General features: G+C 35.4%; 1 protein-coding gene across 1 annotated transcript in view; it reads left to right on the top strand.

Annotated features, from left to right (window-relative positions):
- The first annotated feature begins 2647 nt into the window (after positions 1 to 2647).
- The window catches only part of LOC110458603 (TNF receptor-associated factor 4-like), a 43503-nt gene continuing 25004 nt past the window's right edge, over positions 2648 to 21146 (top strand). Inside the window, exon 1 of the mRNA XM_021510378.1 lies at positions 2648 to 3049. Coding sequence (XP_021366053.1) covers positions 2832 to 3049 — 218 coding nt within the window. The 5' untranslated portion in view covers positions 2648 to 2831. The remainder of the gene's footprint in view (positions 3050 to 21146) is intronic.

The raw sequence follows: 21146 nt of genomic DNA on the forward strand, positions 1-21146 counted from the left end.
TGAACACGTTGAGCATACATTTGCAAAAAAAAGGTTTTCATTTTGTACATATTGGCAAGTCCAAATATAATTAAAACCCAAACTACATAGTTCATGCTTAATTTGATAAACCCAATTAATTTTACAATTAGTTTTTATGATATTCAATTCGACTAATGCGTCGTAACATGATTTTAAAACACAGTTACTAGTATTTAGAAATTTTAACCAATACCTCATTATGGCCATTTTACGTTGCACATATAATGAATATCTCCCAGTTTCAAAGTAAACCATAGAAGTATTGACAGTTTTCCTTTAACATTTAATAGCTAGGTCTTTGAGAAAAAGGAGATGGATTTTTTCAATTTGTGGCGATACATTATGCTCCCAAACTTCACACCCATAATTCAATATACATGCAACATATGTATCGAATAAAGACATTTTAGTTTCCGTGTTAAGGGCAAAATGTTTCATTTTAATTTTTAAGTGGTAATATGCTTTCCGTCCATGACAAGCTAATGTATCTTGTGTTACAGTAAAACTTCCATTATAATTAAAACTAATCCAAGATAACAAAACTTATCAACAATTTCGATATATTTACCATTGAAAGTCAGGTAGTGTTGGGTTTTTTAAAAGCAGATACCTGCAATTTAGCTTAGCTATATACAGCCGTATCTTTTATATATGTACTACAACTAGTCGCAAGTTTCAATTTCTAAACATTTCTTTTATAATATTCAATCTATTGTATGAATAGCATACAGCTGTATCTGTGATTATCTCCCTTATATTGGTATTTTGATATAGGTGTAGAGTTTCCTACATCTTGTTTCTAGCTAAAGGCAAATGTCTAAATTACTTTTACACCACCGACCTCATTGTCTCATTTGAATACACACTATATTAGTGTATATCTTGTCATTATTTACCTTGTGCTATATTAGCGACTATAATAGTGCTTTAACCATGTCATTTAGTAACACTTGTGTGATATGCAAGTGTTCACTATTTAATCATATTTTCAGAATTGCTAAATTTTAAGTTACATTGACTGTGATGTTACTATATTTACTACATTGTTATACTGTTCGTATATTTCATGCAGGGCCATATTGTAAACTAGACATTGTCTAAATATGTAGCCCTGGTTAAATAAAAAAAAAATGAAGAAATATTATACTGTATTTCCTAAAATCCCCTTGTGGACTTAAATAGCGCTATACGCTATAAAGTTTCCTTTCCAACACTTCATAGACATATTGTTGTTTTTAATGGAAAAAGTAAGGTCTATCTTAAATCTGTTCAAACATAGATATTAAAATATTAGGGAAAAGAGAATCATCCAACCGTGAGGGTATGTCGGAGAAATATCAATCCTCGGGGCGAAATTCTGGAATGTCTAACTTTCGGTTCGAAGCAATCGGCCGCTAAGGGTTGATCTTTTCGAAGTGCATACAGTTAAATTGTCTTTTCATTGTTTCTGAATTAATCATGGTGATTGGAATGGGAGAAATATACTGTTTTATGCCCAAGATTGTATGAAAGGGAAAACAGGGCCGCCCTCGGGATTTCCAAATTGGGATAAAACTGTCGAAAAAGCCTCAAGTTTTCTACAACTTTAAACTCCACAAATGGTATCTCCGTATCCTACTACCCCCTGGATATGACTGTAAGATACTTTAAATCTTGGAAATGTGCTATACATTTTTACAATGCATTTTACCTAATCAGGTATACGCGAATTTTGCCAACTTCTAGTAAATTGTTATTTTTAGAGTGTCTGTCAGAGTGATACATTTTCTCTTAAATGTGAATCATAAGGATACAGACTGATAGACCTGTGATGAGAAGTATGTAAATGTGAATCATAAGGATACAGACTGATAGACCTGTAAATGTGGATTGTCAATTGTACCACGGAATTAGATCAGGTCTTGATTGTACAAATCAGACAGCAACGTCCAGCAACTGTAGGTTTCGCGCTATATTTTATAATTACATTTTTTTTTTATGATTCAATCTTTTATTTAAAGCAATTTGTTCCCTTTATAATCAAAGTCGTAAAGTACCTTCTAGGTTGTATGAAGTTGTATGCGTCACCGGAAGTAATCAATCTAAAAGCAAGCCTAAGGCTAGGCCTAATATATCGGAGTCAACACAAAAACAATTTAAATTTCAGGATTTAGGAATTTAAGAATAAGTAAAAGTTGAATAAATTACACGACTTTTGCTAATACCTATATTTTCGTTTTCAAGAACTTTGGGTCATTTAGAATTATAATCTAATTCCGTTGCTGTATAGAAAAGATAGAAGTATTAGCGGCGAACAATCGGAACAAAACGTCGAGGCAGATGAGTCTGGTAGATGATTAACATCTTACGCCATAAGAGGACAGCGCTATTGTTCGTGCGTGGTATTTCAGTAAACTAAATTAAGTCTTTAGCCTAACTATTCGTATTTACAAAATTACACGAACAAATATAATGAAATTCAGATTTTAATGGTTTGGGCAGAGACATAGTAAACATGTATATATATGTCTCTAGTTTGGGAAAACCGGAAATGATTATCCTTCGAGAGACACATTCGGTGACGTAATGTCGACTGTTTGTCAGTTGTCAATAAACTGTTTAATCATTGACTTTTTATTGTGAGTGTATCTGAAATCAAGAAAAGAAAACCTTATATGAAGCTGGGTGGCGCGCACGTTGCCTTACAAGTTAGTTTTACACACAGCTAATGTTAGGTAAAGCTATGGCAATTTGACGCGTGCCACATGACCCGGAAACAATCATAAGCATATCCATCTGTCCCGCGAGCAGCGCGAGGTAAACAGGCGCACATGGTGGGAGCTAGCAGACGGCCCGCCGACCGCCGCCGTGTGTACATATATATATATTACTTATGGTGGTGTACAATGCCAGGCTACACATGGACATTTGTGGACCGCCCTCGGAGAAAGTGTATCTGTCCCTTGTGTCGTCTGCCGGTGAGGGAGGCTGTTAGGGTGTCCTCGTGCGGCCACACCTTCTGTGACATCTGTCTCCAGGAGTTCCTCAGGTAAGTCACAATACCTACACCACTACCTACATAACACACTGGTCTTTATTGGTCTATGTAACACTATATCCTTTTACTCGACAAGACTTATCATTTCTCTGTGACAGCTAACAGCAGACCCAGGTGGCATCATATCGAACCAAAGAACTGACAGAGTCAAAACAGAAGGATTTTTTGTTTTTTTTACTACAGTGAGCAGACAAACACTAATGACATCAGTTTTACCATGGAATTAGATAATCAACGTCTGTGGTTATATTAATAAAACTTCATTCTAATAAAATGATATTTATAATGATTTCCGTGTTGTCACTGTCGGCAATATAGTGTAAAATCAATCAAATTACACTCACGTTTCCCAGTATTAGTACTAACATAGTGTCTGTATCAGCAACAGATCATCTGTATCAGTTTAATTGTGTTTTATCATGTACAACATTATGTACTCTATGACCGACTATTTTGCCAGTACTTTGGGTATGTGAAGGGTGTATATCTGATGACTAGGTTTCAGACACCATACCTGTACAATGTTAACCTGTAACATTGATATAACACCTTAACATTTTTGTGGTTTGGATAGGGTCAAGTCCTTTCTAGGGTTTTATCATGAAATGATAACGTATAATCGTTGACATAGGTATACATATACATGTAGATTTATATAGATATTATAGACATAAATAGGTACTTTGTATATTATCATATAGACAGCTATGTGATATGTGAGGGTATACTTCAGACTTTTATTTTTTAAAGACAGTGACAGCTTGTAGACTGGAAATGTGAGTTTGCTAGCATGAAGATAAAAATATGTCCACTTCTTTCCTTTTAAAGAAAGTAATATTTTGTTTGAACAGAGCCAGGTAAATATACAGGATGACTTCAACACTAGGTCAGACAGACATCTCTCCCTGGGGTACAAAAATAGCCGTGTTGTAATTCCCTGGTGTCAGATGTATGTTGAAGTGACACACATTCTGTTTACATTGCTGGAGATATACAGTAGCTATAGCCTTAAACGATTATAGGTATTTAACACACTGTTATACATATTTTATCGCAGTATCAATTAGGTTTTTGGTTTAGGCTTGTTTACATGGAGTAGTGAATGTATTTTACCAGCTGCAATTACCTGGGATGCAGAATAACGACCATCATTATCTGGGATGCAGAATAACGACCATCATTACCTGATGTTGTGGTGTATTAGAATACTGTGTATCATTCCACTGTATAGGCAGGTTAGATCAATATTATAAGGCTAATACCATCCCTGCATGCATTCCCATTCAGGAATGTTCCCAACCTTCTCTTTTAATGAAAGTTGTTTCCATGGTAACAAAAATTATCCCCAAATGAAATTATTATTGTAATGAAGACCATCTCATTAGAGAGATATATGGTTGCCATGGCCATCTGCCTACAAGAAGCTGCTGCATCTATAGGGAGGGTTGGGGGGTCCGATGTAAGGAAGTGGTATGTTTTCCATCAGTAGAGATAATAAGAAACTTCCTGTTTGCCCAATTAGACAGGTTTGGAAGTGCTTTTTTGTTTCATAAAATAGATGAAAACAAAGAAAAATACACATTTATATCTGCATGTGTCAATTATAAATGAATTCTAGCTAAGATGTAACATATTTTAGTTCCTGATATTAGCCCAAGAGTTTAGAATTGTCTGCTGGATATCATGGCATGATTCTTTAATTTGATTACGGTATAGAGACAACTCTACAAACACTAGGTTAGATTGCTTTGTGAAGGTCCTATAGGTCTACCTAGCTGTAAATGTAGTGGAACATTTCCTTAGATCTTATTAGTCTACCCAGATATAAAATTGGGTACTAGCATGTGTGGGAAATCAGTGGAATAGTGAAAAAAAGGGAGCAGTGTTTGCATGGATACACATCACTGACATCATCATTTCTAACCTGAAGGAGACACAGGACGGTTCAGTAGCTTTACTAACTTATAGCCGAAACTGCAATACTGTGGGATTATTTACGCATTTAAATACCTGAATCATTTTGATTGCTTTTATTAAAAAGAAACACCCAGTGAATTATGGTAGCATTATGATTTGAATGAGATGAAGGTAAGATGTATATGGTGTGCTTGTGAAGTATACAGATGGTATTATCACCCAAACTCAATAACCCTGTGTTTATAGATCCGAGACAGCCACTACTCAACTGATTTTAGTGTCATTATTACGATTGACTGACAAAGAAGATAAGCAAATCAATAAAGATATTTTCATCTCGAAGTGTTGCTAATTCAATCAGCATATTTCTCTTGCTCACAAATTATATTTACTGTGGAAAAAAAGCTTGTTAATTTAGATTAATTAGTTTCTGTGCAAAACAATCAATTTGAAAGATAAAGTTGTCCTATCTAGTTAATTAAATAAGCATCTGTAATTTCTCCAGATATCACTCGGATTCCTGACTTTTGAGGTTCTAGTGTATTGCAATGTTTATAGTATTACATACATATGTTTGCATTGTAAAGAATGTGCAGTGTGACAAGGTGACAACATACTTTATAGATGTTTAGCTGTTATGTTAGGGTTTGCTTTAGACAGGTGTTAATTCATGCCCTTGAGTGATGGTATACTTTACACAAGTTTCTGTGAGTTTGTATGATTTTTAGACAGGTAGTGTGAAGTGGCCTAGGAGATTTTATCCTTTACACTAATTCCCATGTGTGTTAAGGGTTCAGTATACAGGTAGTGCTTTGTGATGTGGGAGGTCAGTGATGTAGGGTTCAGATTGGACAGGTAGTTCTATGTGATGTAGGAATTGGTTTCTTTGTGTGGGTGTGTTTGTCTGTGTAGGATTAAGATTGGACAGGTAGTTCTATGTGATGTAGGAATTGGTTTCTTTGTGTGTGTGTGTGTGTGTGTTTGTCTGTGTAGGGGTCAGATTGGACAGGTAGTTCTATGTGATGTAGGAATTGGTTTCTTTGTGCGGGTGTGTGTGGGTGTGTTTGTCTGTGTAGGGTTCAGATTGGACAGGTACTTCTATGTGATGTAGGAATTGGTTTCTTTGTGTGGGTATGTGTGTGTGTGTTTGTCTGTGTAGGGTTCAGATTGGACAGGTAGTTCTGTGTGATGAGAGAATTATATGGTATTAGTGTCTGTGTGTTTGGAGGGTTCGGTTTAGACAGGTAGTTGTGTGTTACATGGGGAAAAGGTAGGTTTCTTTGTGAGTTCTGTGTGATGTAGGTAGTAGTAGGGTTAGGGTAATTGGTGTAGCGTTCTGTTTAGACAGGTAGTTCTGTTTGTGTAGGATTCTGTTTAGACAGGTTGTTCTGTGTGATGTGTGACAGGTAAGTTTCTGTCTGTGTGAATGATAGGGTTCAATTTTGACAGGCAGTTCTGTGTGATGTGAGAATTATATTTTAAGTGTCTGTGTGTTTGTAATGTTCGGTTTAGACAGGTAATTGTGTGTGATGTGGGAAATGTTAAATTTCTCTGTGTGTTCTGTGTGACATGGGTAATAGTACATTTCTTTATGTGTAGGGTTCAGTTTAGACAGGTACAAAGAAGTGATGTACCTCAGTTATTATACATGGATACAGCTTGAGTATATATCAGGTAGGGCTATATACCCATTGAGAGTCACATATCTGTGATGTTGTAATGATATGTCAGATACCAACTGTGTATAATCCAGGAAAAACCAAAAACTAAAATAAATCAGTTTACTGTCTCTCATTCTTACCAAATTTAAAATGTTGTAATAATCTGAATCCCTTCCTTATTGAATATATCTATAAACAAAATTACCTGTACTTACTTACCTCCTTTGACATACAGCTGTAAATAACCCCTGTTTTGCTGAGGTAATTGTTGACTGTGTATCGGTAATAGGTTTGGGATGTGACCTAGCGTCTGCCATTAATAGTCGTTAGCACTTCAGCAATTCATCGTTTATCTGATTTCACTTTTGATGATTATTTTTTCGGTCAGATTGATTTTAAATGTATAATGTTTTTTTTTGATTCAGTCCTATTATAGAAGTCCTGTATCATCACCCAGATGACAGAAAGAAATCTCTCATTTTTTTCCCGAATATTCATTTTGTGTTTCTCTTTACAAGTTGTCACATTTTCCTGAAATGTAAATATCCTGGGCACATAATGGCCGTAATTAATCAGTTTTATTTATATGGTGGAGACAATTACTCAGGTTTTTCGTTGGGGAAGTCATCACCTTCAACTAATATACAGACACTGCGTATTAGAAAACATGATATATTAAAACCCTTTTCCCTGTACTTAAATAGAATCTTACGTACGTAAATCAAATAACTAGTCCAACTTGGTCTTTGTAGTAGATAATGGATCAGACTTCATCTGGGGATTTCTTAATGTTTGAATTTTATAAATTTACAGTCTGCTTTCATTACAGTATAAGGTACATATATCTTTGACAGAAAAAACACTATTTATGCCTAGTTTTGGAGGAAATTGCGTTACTGTATTATTTTTTTATATGATAACAGGTGTAAACTGAATGTATTGTCATCATACTTCTATATGTTGAGGAGTACAAAGAAATATTTATATATATATATTAATAACAATCTGTAAGCAACACTCATTTTAATCCTCAATGGAGAGGAAGAGAAAACTACTAACAAGCTCTAAGGTCAGATTAGTGTGCACAACTTTCTGTAAAACAAAATATCATTTTATATCGCAGGGAAAATCTGAGGTAACTATTTCTTTCACTGACGGAACAGTTCGTTCCAAGACAATTAACACTTACAATAAAGGACATTATTCTTCATTATCATGTCATCGTTGTTGTGGAGGGGGAGGGGGGGTTATCTGACATACAACACTGCTTTTGTAGAGAGTCACAGAATTTTACCAAATAGATTTGTGCATTATAGATTAGGTGTTGTTTATACTAAACAGACACGGTTACAAGACAAAGAATGGACTTATCGCTGTCAACCTAGTTTCTATTATCTAGAATTTGATGTCAGTGAAATTTTGTCTTCGAATTGTATCTCCTGAGAATGTGAACTTTTCTCCTACACATACAAGTTTTATGTACCTGAGGTATTGATGTCCCGGGGTAAGCATGACTGTACACATTTATTTATTTTTCAAACTTATCCATGTAAGTGGTTACCTAATGAACCGAGTAAGGTGCCACATTTCCTGGTCACTGATCGCCTCCACCAATACTGTGTGTGGTTCCTGACTCAGACAAATGATACCAGATCTAAGGTGGTACATATTACAACAGTGCATTCTATAAGATATCCATCAGTCAAAGGGTTATCTTCAATAAAACCAGTATTTGTGTAGAATGAAGACAGCGACAACAAAGGGGTTATTGATTACGAAGCGTACACATGTCATAGGGCAGATCAATATCTTCTTCTAAAGCCAATTCTTTACCATGTAATGATTAATTTCTCTGATCCCTTCCATTTAAGCAGGGAAAAGTAAAAACTGTGCTTGACAAAACTAATTAGTTATGAGATTTAATTGTGTTTCTTTTAGTCAGTTTTTTTTACAATCGACAAGGTTTGGTTTAGATAGTTTTCCAGTTTGCTAGCTAGGTATGGTTTATATAGACAATTTTTATAGACTATACAAGATTTCGTTTAGACAATTTTTATAGAATACACAAGATTTCGTTTTGATAGTTTCCAGTCCATTCCGTCTTTGCATATTGTAGAGTTATCTTCTCTTGGGAGCAGGTATTGATTGTTACGTCATTGGTTTGTGTGAGAAAATGACGATGTTTTCTCAAAAATTGATGACGTTACTCTCACAAAAAAGTGACGTAACAATCAATACCTGCTCCCAAGAGAAGATAACTCTGCAATACGCAAAGGCGTAATATGCAAGGTGATGTTCAGACAGTTTTTGGAACTATGTAAGGTTTGGTTTAGACAGTTTTAAAGACTCGTCAATGTTTTGTTGAGACAGAATTTTTAGACATACTATGCATACAAAGTTTGGTGTGCACAGTTTTCAGACTTTTCAAGATTTGGTTTATGCAGTTTTTCAGACATTTCAAGGTTTTGTTTATATATTTTTTCAGACTCTACAAGTTTTAGTTTAGGTAGTATTTTTTTCGACTTTACAAAACTTGGTTTGGATACAATTTTCCATACATTCCATATTTTAAACACTTCACACCGTTGATATATACTGTAGAAGTATGTATTTCAGGGTTTTTTCCTCATCTAGATGAATTTGGATATAAAAATGTTGTAAATCTTTAGTGTATAGTTTTATTGAGATGTTAAATTTTGTATACAGAAGCATTTATGGGCGGATTGGTCGAGTGGTTAACACTTCTGCCTTCCACGCAGGCGGCCGGGGTTCGATCCCCGATGTGTCATAAGCATGAAATATCAGAGAAAGTTTTATTCTCCTGCCCGCACAACTCTAACAACCCAGGTGGAGTATAAAATGGTCTGGGGTGGATGTTAGGTATCTGTGATGTAGCATTCAAGTGAGGTGGCACTATAAAAGATGACGTTGGAAGCACAATCCCACTAGGCCAAAAATAAAAAGGTGTCTGTTTAGGGTTCCCGACCGTCCCTAGCTTTTTACCGCTGACCCAAAACGTTTTTTTTTTTTTTTTAAACCCGTTGATTTTCGAATTTTAGAAGTGCAGCTCCGTGTTGGCGCTAAATGTCATTATATGGAGCACAATTTGCCTCCAAATAAACCTTGTTTATGTAATTCTTTGTTTTACATACAATAGTAGGGTAATAATCACATGACCAAAAAGATACAAAAAAAAATAATCTGACCTACCTACCCTCGTTTTTTTGCCAATGCAACCCTAAACAGACTATATTTTTTTGGCCCTATAAACAACACAATACATCTCCAGCACACACGCAGGCATACACATATATGGAGATATTGTGGTGGCATAGGACTAGTAGTATAGCGCCTGATAAGGCAGCTCCTGCGAATTCTTCAAAAATTGTATATCCTAATTGTATTAATTGTATATCTATGTACTGTAAAGCGCTTTAGAGTGGCTTATGTTAGCTAGATAGGGCGCTATATCAAATGTTGTATATTATTATTATTATTGTGATCAGTTAATTTTCGTACAAGTTTTCTCTGAAGTAATAAGTTCCACCCAAAAACGTTAATATTGATATGACAAGTTAGGGCCTGTAATGCTGTATGGGAGCCAGCATTTATGGCTATGTAGATGATAATACATTATTCATGCATCCATAACCAGGTGCCTGGTAGCCTAATGATATAGAGGTATTAGAATTCTATACTCTGTGTGTGCATGGAGTATCATATTGACCTTGTTTTTTTGTACAGCATAGTTCACTTTAATACCTATTAAAATAATTTACATAATTTATGAGAACACAACAACAACTTTGTGGTACAAAATGTTAAAAGGTGTTATTTTTAAACATTCAGTATTGTAATTTTTTGAATATGATTATGAGAAAATTGGTGGAGTCTTGTTTGAGCAAGTTGTGCAATCTTATTACATTGAATTTTAAATTTGTCCAAAATTAGCTAGACAGCAATAAGAACATATAATTAGTGTCAATCTGTTTAATTTTTTTGCAAGTATGTTTATAGTTTGCACACAAAATATAAAGTACACCACAATAAGAACCCAGATGGTCTCTAGGAGTCTGTCAAAGGTACCAAGTTAATGATGACACATACTCTAAACTGGAAATTTGTGCCCAGACTTTTCACCCTTCAACGATAAAATCTGTTTACGCCAACACATAGGGAGATATTAGCCAGGTGGCATAGGACTACTAGTTAGCGCCTGATAAGGCAGCTCCTGCGAATTCCTCTAAGTTGTATTGATTAATATATATGCTAATTATATTGACTGAATAAAATTGTATATCTATGTACTGTAAAGCGCTTTAGAGTGGCTTATGTTAGCTAGATAGGGCGCTATATCAAATGTTGTATATTTATTTATTTATTTGATATTAAAATCGCTCTTAACATTTAATTACTATATACATATCGGTTTATTCTTTTGTTTACAAATGTTAAATTATAAATTTGCCCTCATTTAGGAAGGCGAAAATTAAACTGCAGTGATTTTTTTTTCCAGTTATCACTAATCAGTGTATATATTTATATATAGACATAATTATGAAACATGTATACCCCGGTACTGTAAATACACTCCTAATCTAGATGTTGTTGCTCAATCTTTCCTTTTATATGATTTATCCCTGTAGTGAGATCAGTCAGACTGAGAGGATTGTTTGCTAAACATCACTCCAGTTCACTTCTCAACCTTCAATCTTAACTTAGATATTAATGAAATATTTCACTGAAAATGTTGAGATGATTTTAGTACCGTAACACGCTTGTATGTTAAGGAGATTTTGATGGAGGGTTTGGGTTGTTGTCTTGTGGTTTCTTGAAACCCAAATTTTAATTTAAAGACAAATACATTTTTGATGTATTTTCGATTTAAAACTAATTCCTGACATCAAGTAGCTAGGAACACGAGAATTCCCAGATATAATGTAAAGATATCTCACTGTTTTGCTGTTCCATTTGGCTGCTTTAATTTGCAGTTGTTGGAATAACAAAACTGTATGAATACAATACCTGGAAAAAAACCACTACTGGAAATCTTCAATTATACATATATATATCTATGACATGACAATCACACCCTTTCCACTGAATTTCATGGGTAGTGAGCAAGGAGAAAGGTGATTTAAATATTCATGATGTGTTACATGATTCCAAGGGTAAGGTTACGTTTTCCACATCTGTCACTATGAAGGGGATTTAGCAGGGCAGACTAAAATGATGTAGAGTCCCTCCAGCCCCTTGGGATGACATGGAGGTCTCAGGTTGATATGGCATAGAAACATTTTATGATTTTTCTGTTAAATGCCAAAATTAAATATAGTTTTTAGTTTGATGACAGAAAATATCGACTGTTTTCACTTGTCCTTCACATTCGTGAAAATTATCAGCAATTCTCATGTAATTTATTTGGTAATCAAAGGGAAATCATTATTATTTCCTAATGTTCCTCTTGTACTTCTGATATAGGTACATTATATCAGTATCACTTTCCCTTTTGTGTACCTTAATTACTATGATTAAATCACTTATATGAAACTATAAATACTTTTCTTTAGTCTGGAATTTTAATTTCCTTCAGCAACATATATTTATATATGTATATTGTGTATAAACAGATCTGACCAAGATTAAATTTGATTCCTGAGAAAAAAACCTTAAGAATGTCGTTACATGTTTACAGATATAATGTATTAGTACACATATGACCTTAAGGCTTAGGTAAATCTAGCTGACATGTCAATAGGAGAAAAGTCCTGTTTGGGATACAGATTGGTATTACCTTGATATTTTAGTGTGGCAGGTCAGATTAGTGCTATTATGGTCTTCATTCTCCGGAGACACGTCTTAAGACTGACCACTGATCAGAGTTAGAGACTTGTGTTGCTGAGCGGATTAGACCACAGATCGGGCCATACTTAACCTTCCTGAGCTTAGACTTACACTAATAACAAACAATAAGTACCCACAATAACAATCCTCTGTCAATATTGTTGTTTTGATTGGGGGAATTACAAGTAAAGGTAGAAATCAAGTATGTGACATCACTGATCTAACCTGATGTACGTTTATTGGAATTAATGTAGTAAGTGTACTATGTTCGTTACAGATTACACCTGAGATTTGTGTTTGAGTATTCTTCTTTAAAATATGTGAATAAGCATTATCCTTACTTACCTATACCTTTCAAGATCTTCATTGGAGAAGAAAATGTATGACAAATATAAACCCCAATTTTTTTTTAAGAAAGTACTTAAAATGATCCCTTTTTGACAAATCTGAAATACCGAAGTTTAAGTTGTTCTATGCAATATTACCAGGGTAGTTAAATTAAAAAAAGGCGAAGTCAAAATGTTGGGAATTTCATTGAATTAGAAAAAATGAAAAAAAGATGATGAAAATAAAGTCAACTGTACCAGTGGCAGTACTTCTGGTTACACCAGGATTGACCAGGGTCTCTACTTCATGATCATCCATCCAGTGGCTGCACTTTCTAGGACAGCTTTTATAGCTCAACTGGCCCGAAGGGCCAAGTGAGCTTATGGTAAAGTGCGTCCGTCCGTCAGGCCGGCCGGCATCAATATTTTACTTTAACAACTTCTTCTTAATAACCGCAAGGCCTAGGGTGATGATATTTAGCCAGAAGCAATAAATGACCTTGACCTTTATTCAAGGTCACAGGGTCAAATATGTAAAAAACTTTAAACAACTTCTTCTGAATAACCGAAATGCCCAGGGTGATGATATTTGGCCAGTAGCATGCTGGGATGAAGAGCTACCAAGTTTGTTCAAATGAATGACCTTCATTCATATTCAAGGTCGCAGGGGTCAATTGTCTTAAAAGTTTTTTAAACAACTTCTTCTGTATAACTAAAAGGACCAATAACAACTTCTTCTGTATAACTAAAAGGACCAATATGTTGATATTTGGCCAGAATCATGCTGGGATGAAGGGCTATCAAGTTTGTTCAAATAAATAACCTTCACTGATATTCAAGGTCACAGGGGTCAAAAATGTTAAAAACTTTTAACAACTTCTTCTGAATAACCAAAATGCTCAGGGTGATGATATTGGGCCTATAGTATGCTGGGAGAAAGTGCTACCAAGTGTGTTCAAATGAGTGACCTAGACCATCTTTCAAGGTCACTGGGTTCAAATGTCTTAAAATATTCAAACAATTTCTTCTCAATAACCAAAAGGTCCAGGCTCATGATATTTGACCAGTAGCATGCTGGGATGAAGAGCTACCAAGTTTGTTCAAATGAACGACCTTGACCCACTTTCAAGGTCACATGGGTTAAATGTCGTAAAATCTTCAAACGACTTCTTCTGAATAACCGAAAGGTCCAGGCTACTGATATTGGGCTTGTAGCTTGCTGGGATAAAGGGCTACCAAGTTTGTTCAAATGAATGACCTCGACACACTTTCAACCTAATCTCCTTGTTCGACATTCAAGGTCACAGGCGTCATATGTTTAAATCTTTTAATATGTTCTTATGAATCAAACACTGTTATTCTGCCTGTAGCTGTATTTTAGTCCACTTTTAAGATTAGAAGTTTGCGATTCATAACAGGTGAGCGATGCAGGCCAATTGGGCCTCTTGTTTTCCATTAATTTGGGACTGCAGGACCCTTTGGTTTCATTTTGGGAAAAAACATATATACCAATTAGGAAGGAAAGTTTTAGGAATAAACTGCAAATGTTGAGAACAAGGCTTAGATATGAAATAGTTTCAATTGGGAATGTGGAATGGGGCCCATTATCTGCAGCCCCAAACATGTACAGTCACCAGAAAAAACACTGCAGGATTAATCGGTGGCTGTGCTTATAGGATATACAGGGGCTGTACTTGTAGGATTAACAGGGACAGTACTTTAGGATTAACTAGGGTCTGTACTTGAAGGATTAACCAGGGACTGTACTTTTAGGATTAACTAGGGACTGTACTAATAGGACTAGCCAGGGGCTGTACTTTTAGGATTAACCAGGGACAGTACTTGACGGATAAACCATGGGGCTATACTTTTAGGAATAAATAGGGTTTGTATACTTATAGGACTAACCAGGGGCTGTACTTGTAGGACTAGCCAGGGGCTGTACTTTTAGGACTAGCCAGGGGCTGTACTTTTAGGATTATCCAGGGGCTGTTTTTGTAGGATTAACAGGGGCTGCACTTGAAGAATTAACTAGGGTCTTTACTTGTAGTATTAACTAGGGTCTGTACTTGTAGGACTAACCAGGGGTTGTAGTTCTAGGGTTAACCAGGACCTATACTTTAGGATTATAAGCAGAGGCTGTGTTTCTAGGTTTAACCTGGGGTTTTGTTTTTAGGATTAACCAAGGTTTGTACATCAAGTACACCCCTGGTTAATCAATATCAATACAATCATTTTAGGACCAAATAGAGGTTTGATGCAGTTTTTGCTCCTGTTGTTGGTGCTACTCTCAGAATTAGGAGCAATTAAGCTGTGTCAATCCTGAAGTTGCCATCAAAGTGAGGTTCATCTCTTGTGAAACCTGTTGTAGACCTCAACTCAACTAGAACAAGAACCAGGCCTGGTTCGTCACCCCTGTCCACCTAATTATGATCATTCTTCCTCTTGTCTGTTAATGATGTTGACTGTGTGAAGTATGTCTGTGATATGTATCCTGTAATGTGTCAATGTTGTACCTAGTTACCCCAGATATAGCTATAATGGAGTGTACCTAATTGATTATAGCAGAGTTCACATGACAGTAAAGGTGTGATTAATTCTGCTTCATGTTCCAAATGAGGCAGGTAATTACACTACAGAAACACTGGCCACTTTGATATCTCCTAATGGCCGCTGATTCACTGGACTGGTCAGTTTGATGTGCATGTAATGAGGCCGATGTTTGTGATTAGATCTAGCCTGGGGTGTCTGCACTAAGGATGTACTGATATTTGTGGTGGGTGATACATATATGGGGGATTTATCTTTACCTACGTATCACCAAACAAAACCATACTGAACACCCCCTCCTCACTCCCCATACTGAACACCCCCTCCTCACTCCCCATACTGAACACCCCCTCCTCACTCCCCATACTTAACACCCCCTCCTCACTCCCCATTGATAGAAATAGACTAATACCACTGCCAAAACTGTAACGAAGTTCTAGTGTTAGGAAATCGTTGTTTCCTGGCATGACTATAGCTTTGAGAAATCATCACTGAAGAAAACCATATCTTGTGGGACTTTTATGAGAAATAATAAAGATGAAAAGGTTTTGAGTGAAAATATCAGCAGCAGGGCTATACAGGATTCAATCCTTGGACTTCAGAGATATACAATCAGTTAGAGTGATATTACAAGATGTGCTACCTGGTCAACAGAAGTGTCTTAACGGCTCAATTGTGCTACAGTTATACCCTCACAGAAGTTAAGGGGAGGTAACTATATATAGGGAACACAGAACCCTAACAGAAGTTAAGGGGAGGTAACTATATACAGGGAACACTGAACCATAATAGAAGTTAAGGGGAGGTAACTATATATAGGGAACACAGAACCCTAACAGGCGTTAAGGGGAGGTAACTATATATAGGGAACACAGAACCCTTACAGAAGTTAAGGGGAGGTAACTATATATAGGGAACAGTGGGACAGGGATCCTTAAGTGATTGTTGGACTGCCTATTAATGAGGATTAGAGTAATGAAGCTTAACACAAAGTCTAACCTAGGTGTCACAAGATAGATAGATAGATAAGCACAAACACACACACACATCCTGATGGCTATACTTATCATTGGCTGAAGCTAAGTGAACATCTGTCTATATTACGGTAAACCAATGTTTGCTGAACTTGTGGTATCATGGGAATTCAACTTCAGAACTTCATTTACACTGGAAAAAATTCATTAGTATGTTTTACATCTCTCTGGTAGTTAAACATTGTCAAAATATTGCCAAAAGTTAGCGGGAAATTGCAGTTTTCCCTTCCCTGTTCCTTGTTGAACCATCCAGTCATTTAATTGATCGTGTTAGGAAAGTTATTGGTAGACTTGAGTACTGGATCTTGAGTCTTGATTGGTCACTAACAGAAGCATACTTGTGTGCTAGATATTATAAAGTGAGTTTTATTTCCAGTAAAAGTTCTTATAATATGTTATAATCTTGGTATAAATTATCTGTTTATAACTCGGCTGGTAATTTAAAAATGTGTGTAAGTTTTAAAATTGACCTATTATCTGAATTATCCTGAATTTCGTCTGAATGATCAGGAAATGTTCCACCTGTGTGACCTGATCACGAGATACACTGAGAACGCCCCATTAAATCTGAAAGAATACAGCCCTCCAGTCCTCTTATACACGAAAGTGTGTGAGTGATTCTGAATTTCTGATAGATTCTACGATTTACAAGGTGACAAATAGCTGTTATTATTGTATAATAGATGATGAACGAGTTATTTTTATTGTGAGATGAGTGAAGTTCTGTATTACACAGAATTGTGTGTAGCTGTGTTGGGCTGGAGGCTAATTGAGTTGTTGGCAGGTGCCCTTCCAGTGGTAACCTGATGTAATTTCTGTACACAACACTTTTACCTTATCTCCAAACCAGATACCACAACATCATATATAAAGGGAGCAGCATTTATCTTAATTGGCTATTTGTGCTGTATTTCTTTTTCTTTTGTCATGGTTGGTACTTGTACTATAAAGTGGTACCATGTCCTGAAACACTGGCCCCAAATACTGAGACAAACTTGTGGCATGCCTGTATGCCTTAAAACAGGCACAAAACACTGATATCAACTCAGATAATTTCCTTTCTTATGGAATTTAATGAGATTTACAAAGATAGCTTTCAATTCTATCTGCTGTTGCCTTATAATGTCTTTATTTTTAACAGCCTTACTTTACTGATATGTACAAAGATAAAAAAAAAAATCACTTCCTAGAATAATTTGATTCAACAATAGTTTCATTTATTTTTAGCACTAAACAGTAAAGAAGAATTAATTGCATTTTTTTGGTGTTTTTTTTAATAATAATTTTTGTTTAAATTAGGTCATAAAAGATCTGTATGCATCACAAAGTTTATGTGTTGGTGAAGCATTAGATCATTATTCAATCATTAAAAAGGGGCACATGCCTGAATGATTCTATGTCTTCAACATTTCCAGATACTAGTTTTACATCCTCAAACAGTTGGTTCAAGTCTTTCCTTAGATCACCTTAGAGTTCATGTCCTAAAACATCTTGGAAGCTTTTCCCAGTGGTTCATCCCCTCAAACAGGACCTTAACTTTTCCAAATGTTACATGTCTTCGATCAAAGCCTTAAACTTTCCAAACAGGTAATCCTCAAACAATTGTTTAAGCTAGATTAACAAGATATTTCATATCCTCATACAGGGTCTAGACCTTTCCAGATATTTCATATCCTCGCATAGGGTCTAGACCTTTCCAGATATTTCCTATCCTCATATAGGGTCTAGACCTTTCCAGATATTTCCTATCCTCATACAGGGCCTAAACTTTTCAGGAAAGTTTAATGCATGCCCTCAAACATTTCCTACAAGCCTTTCTAGATATTCTTGTGTTCAAAACTAGCAAAGCCATCAAACACCTTGGCAGGATAAAAGGACCTACACCTTTCCACATTGTTCATATTCTCAAAGAGTGTTCTAGCGTTTCCAGACAGGTTTTTTTCTGAAAGAGCTCGGACTGTAAATTTGCTCTAAGTTTGTGTAAGATGCGATAATAAGATATAAGCTCACATACTTGTATAGGTCTCTGACCTAAAAAGTATTCAGTCAGTATGTTGGAGGTTTTGAGAAGTCTGTCTGCGTAATCAGATTTAATGATTTCGCATGTTTCCAATTCCGTGTACAAGTGTATTTGTCAGCCTTTAGATGATGAGCTGTACATTTGTTTCTTCGGTTTCTTTCATCTCATTCATCTGCATATACTGAGCTGTCTGAGGCCCAGACATCCTATTATACGCCTCCAATACACCGTCCCGTCTGACTGTACCTTTGAGGCCATATATTGAGTCTCTTTATCATTATCATTGTCAATCTTTACCATTCAGAGATATTTTTGTTACAGTTTAGAATGTTGACAGTTACAGAAAAAGAGGCTTAACTGTATACTCGTGAGACTAGGGATGGACAATACAGTATCACAACCAGTGTAAGTAGCAGCCGAGTAGATCACGATCCCGGAGGATCGAAGCTTTGTTTACAAAACACTGTCAGCTCAGGTTTTATTTGTCGGTGTGTAACACATTCTGTACGAAACATGTGTAGGGCTATATTGTTATTAAAAAAGCATCAGAATTCATGTATTATGGCTTCCTCAGTAGCGCACTGGTAATCTGAACTGACAATGACACAACGATACAACCCTAACCTCCAGTGTTTAACAGATGAGAATGAAGCAAATCAATTATTAACCCAAGTGATTTCCTCCTTCTGTAAATGATAACAAAATTTGGCCCATTGGACAATGAGATTTAGATATTTTTTCCAATTTGGTAAAAGGATTAAAGTGAAAAAATTGATGAAGAACATTTTTTTCAGAACTCACAATTTCTTTGAAATTCTTTTTTCTTGTTTGAGTAGAAAGTGTGATGATTAAATTATGTTAGTTCATCACTTATTATTCACTCGCAACGAAAGTTCGAGGGGATATAGGATTCCGACTGTACGTATTTGCGTACGTATGTTTATGTAAAAGATGTGGATTAATTAGGTTGCCTGACAAGCGTCGGCTGTAGGGAATTTCCCTTTAGCTCAGCGGTAAAGCATCGGGCTGGAGAGCCAAGGATCGCGGGTTCGAGCCCCAGCGACGGCACTATCTTTATCACTATTTCTTGTCCTATTACATTTATATGACTTAACTCTTTGTCATCGCTCTAGCGACTTCATTCCTTAAAGTGTTTGGTATGACAATACCTTAAACAAGTTCGTGCTCAGGTTACTGCGTTGAAGGTCAAGGTCTCCAGCGACTTCATTTCCTCTTACATATGTCACAATGTGTGAATGTGAGGGGATTTGTATCACTTGTGATGCCTTGTTTGATAGCTGTTCTGTGTTCATATCGCAGTTAGGTCAAACTCTGAAAGATTATCTGTATGTCTAAAGCATAAAATCATAAAGATTATCTGCATGTCTAAAGCAAAAACCCATAAAGATTATCTGTATCTCTAAAGCATAAAATCATAGAGATTATCTGTATGTCTAAAGTATAAAATCATAAAGATTATCTGAATGTCTAAAGCATAAAATCATAGAGATTATCTGTATGTCTAAAACATAAAATCATAAAGATTATCTGCATGTCTAAAGCAAAAACCCATAAAGATTATCTGTATCTCTAAAGCATAAAATCATAGAGATTATCTGTATGTCTAAAGTATAAAATCATAAAGATTATCTGCATGTCTAAAGCAAAAACCCATAAAGATTATCTGTATGTGTAAAGCATACAATCATAAAGATTATCTGTATGTGTAAAGCATAAAATAATAAAGATTATCTGTATGTGTAAAGCATAAAATAATAAAGATTATCTGTATGTCTAAAGTATAAAATCATAAAGATTATCTGTATATCTAAAGCATAAAATCATAGAGATTATCTGTATGTCTAAAACATAAAATCATAAAGATTATCTGCATGTCTAAAGCATAAAACCATAAAGATTATCTGTATCTCTAAAGCATAAAATCATAGAGATTATCTGTATGTCTAAAGTATAAAATCATAAAGATTATCTGAATGTCTAAAGCATAAAATCATGAAGATTATCTGTATGTCTAAAACATAAAATCATAAAGATTATCTGTATGTGTAAAGCATACAATCATAAAGATTATCTGTATGTGTAAAGCATACAATCATAAAGATTATCTGTATATCTAAAGCATAAAATCATAGAGATTATCTGTATGTCTAAAACATAAAATCATAAAGATTATCTGAATGTCTAAAGCATAAAATCATAGAGATTATCTGTATGTCTAAAGTATAAAATCATAAAGATTATCTGAATGTCTAAAGCATAAAATCATGAAGATTATCTGTAAGTCTAAAGCATAAAATCATGAAGATTATCTGTATGTCTAAAGCATAAAATCATAAAGATGATAGACAAACATTTAGGGACATATATTTAAGTCGAGGTGACTGCCTGGTCATTATAAGCCCCTAGAGAGGACTTTTATCAACCAAGATCAGCACCTCTCCAGGACATCAATAATTGAAATCGGCTGCAGTGGTCATTCACATCAGATATAATCAAGTTGTATTAAAATTTACCCCTCAGGGCAGCTACTGTTATTATCTACTGAATGACTTGCAGAAAATTGATGGCGTTCAAAACATCAAAGGTTTGATAACTGTAAATTGTTACTTTAACTGTGGAATATAAGTAGTGTAATTACCCTGCATGAATGAGGATGTATTATCAGAAATTGGATCAGTCCATGTTATAATGTAGTAGTATGTACATCCATCTGTT

This window comes from Mizuhopecten yessoensis, unplaced genomic scaffold (genome assembly GCF_002113885.1).
Source record: "Mizuhopecten yessoensis strain PY_sf001 unplaced genomic scaffold, ASM211388v2 scaffold9651, whole genome shotgun sequence".
Classification (NCBI taxonomy): Eukaryota; Metazoa; Mollusca; class Bivalvia; order Pectinida; family Pectinidae; genus Mizuhopecten; species Mizuhopecten yessoensis.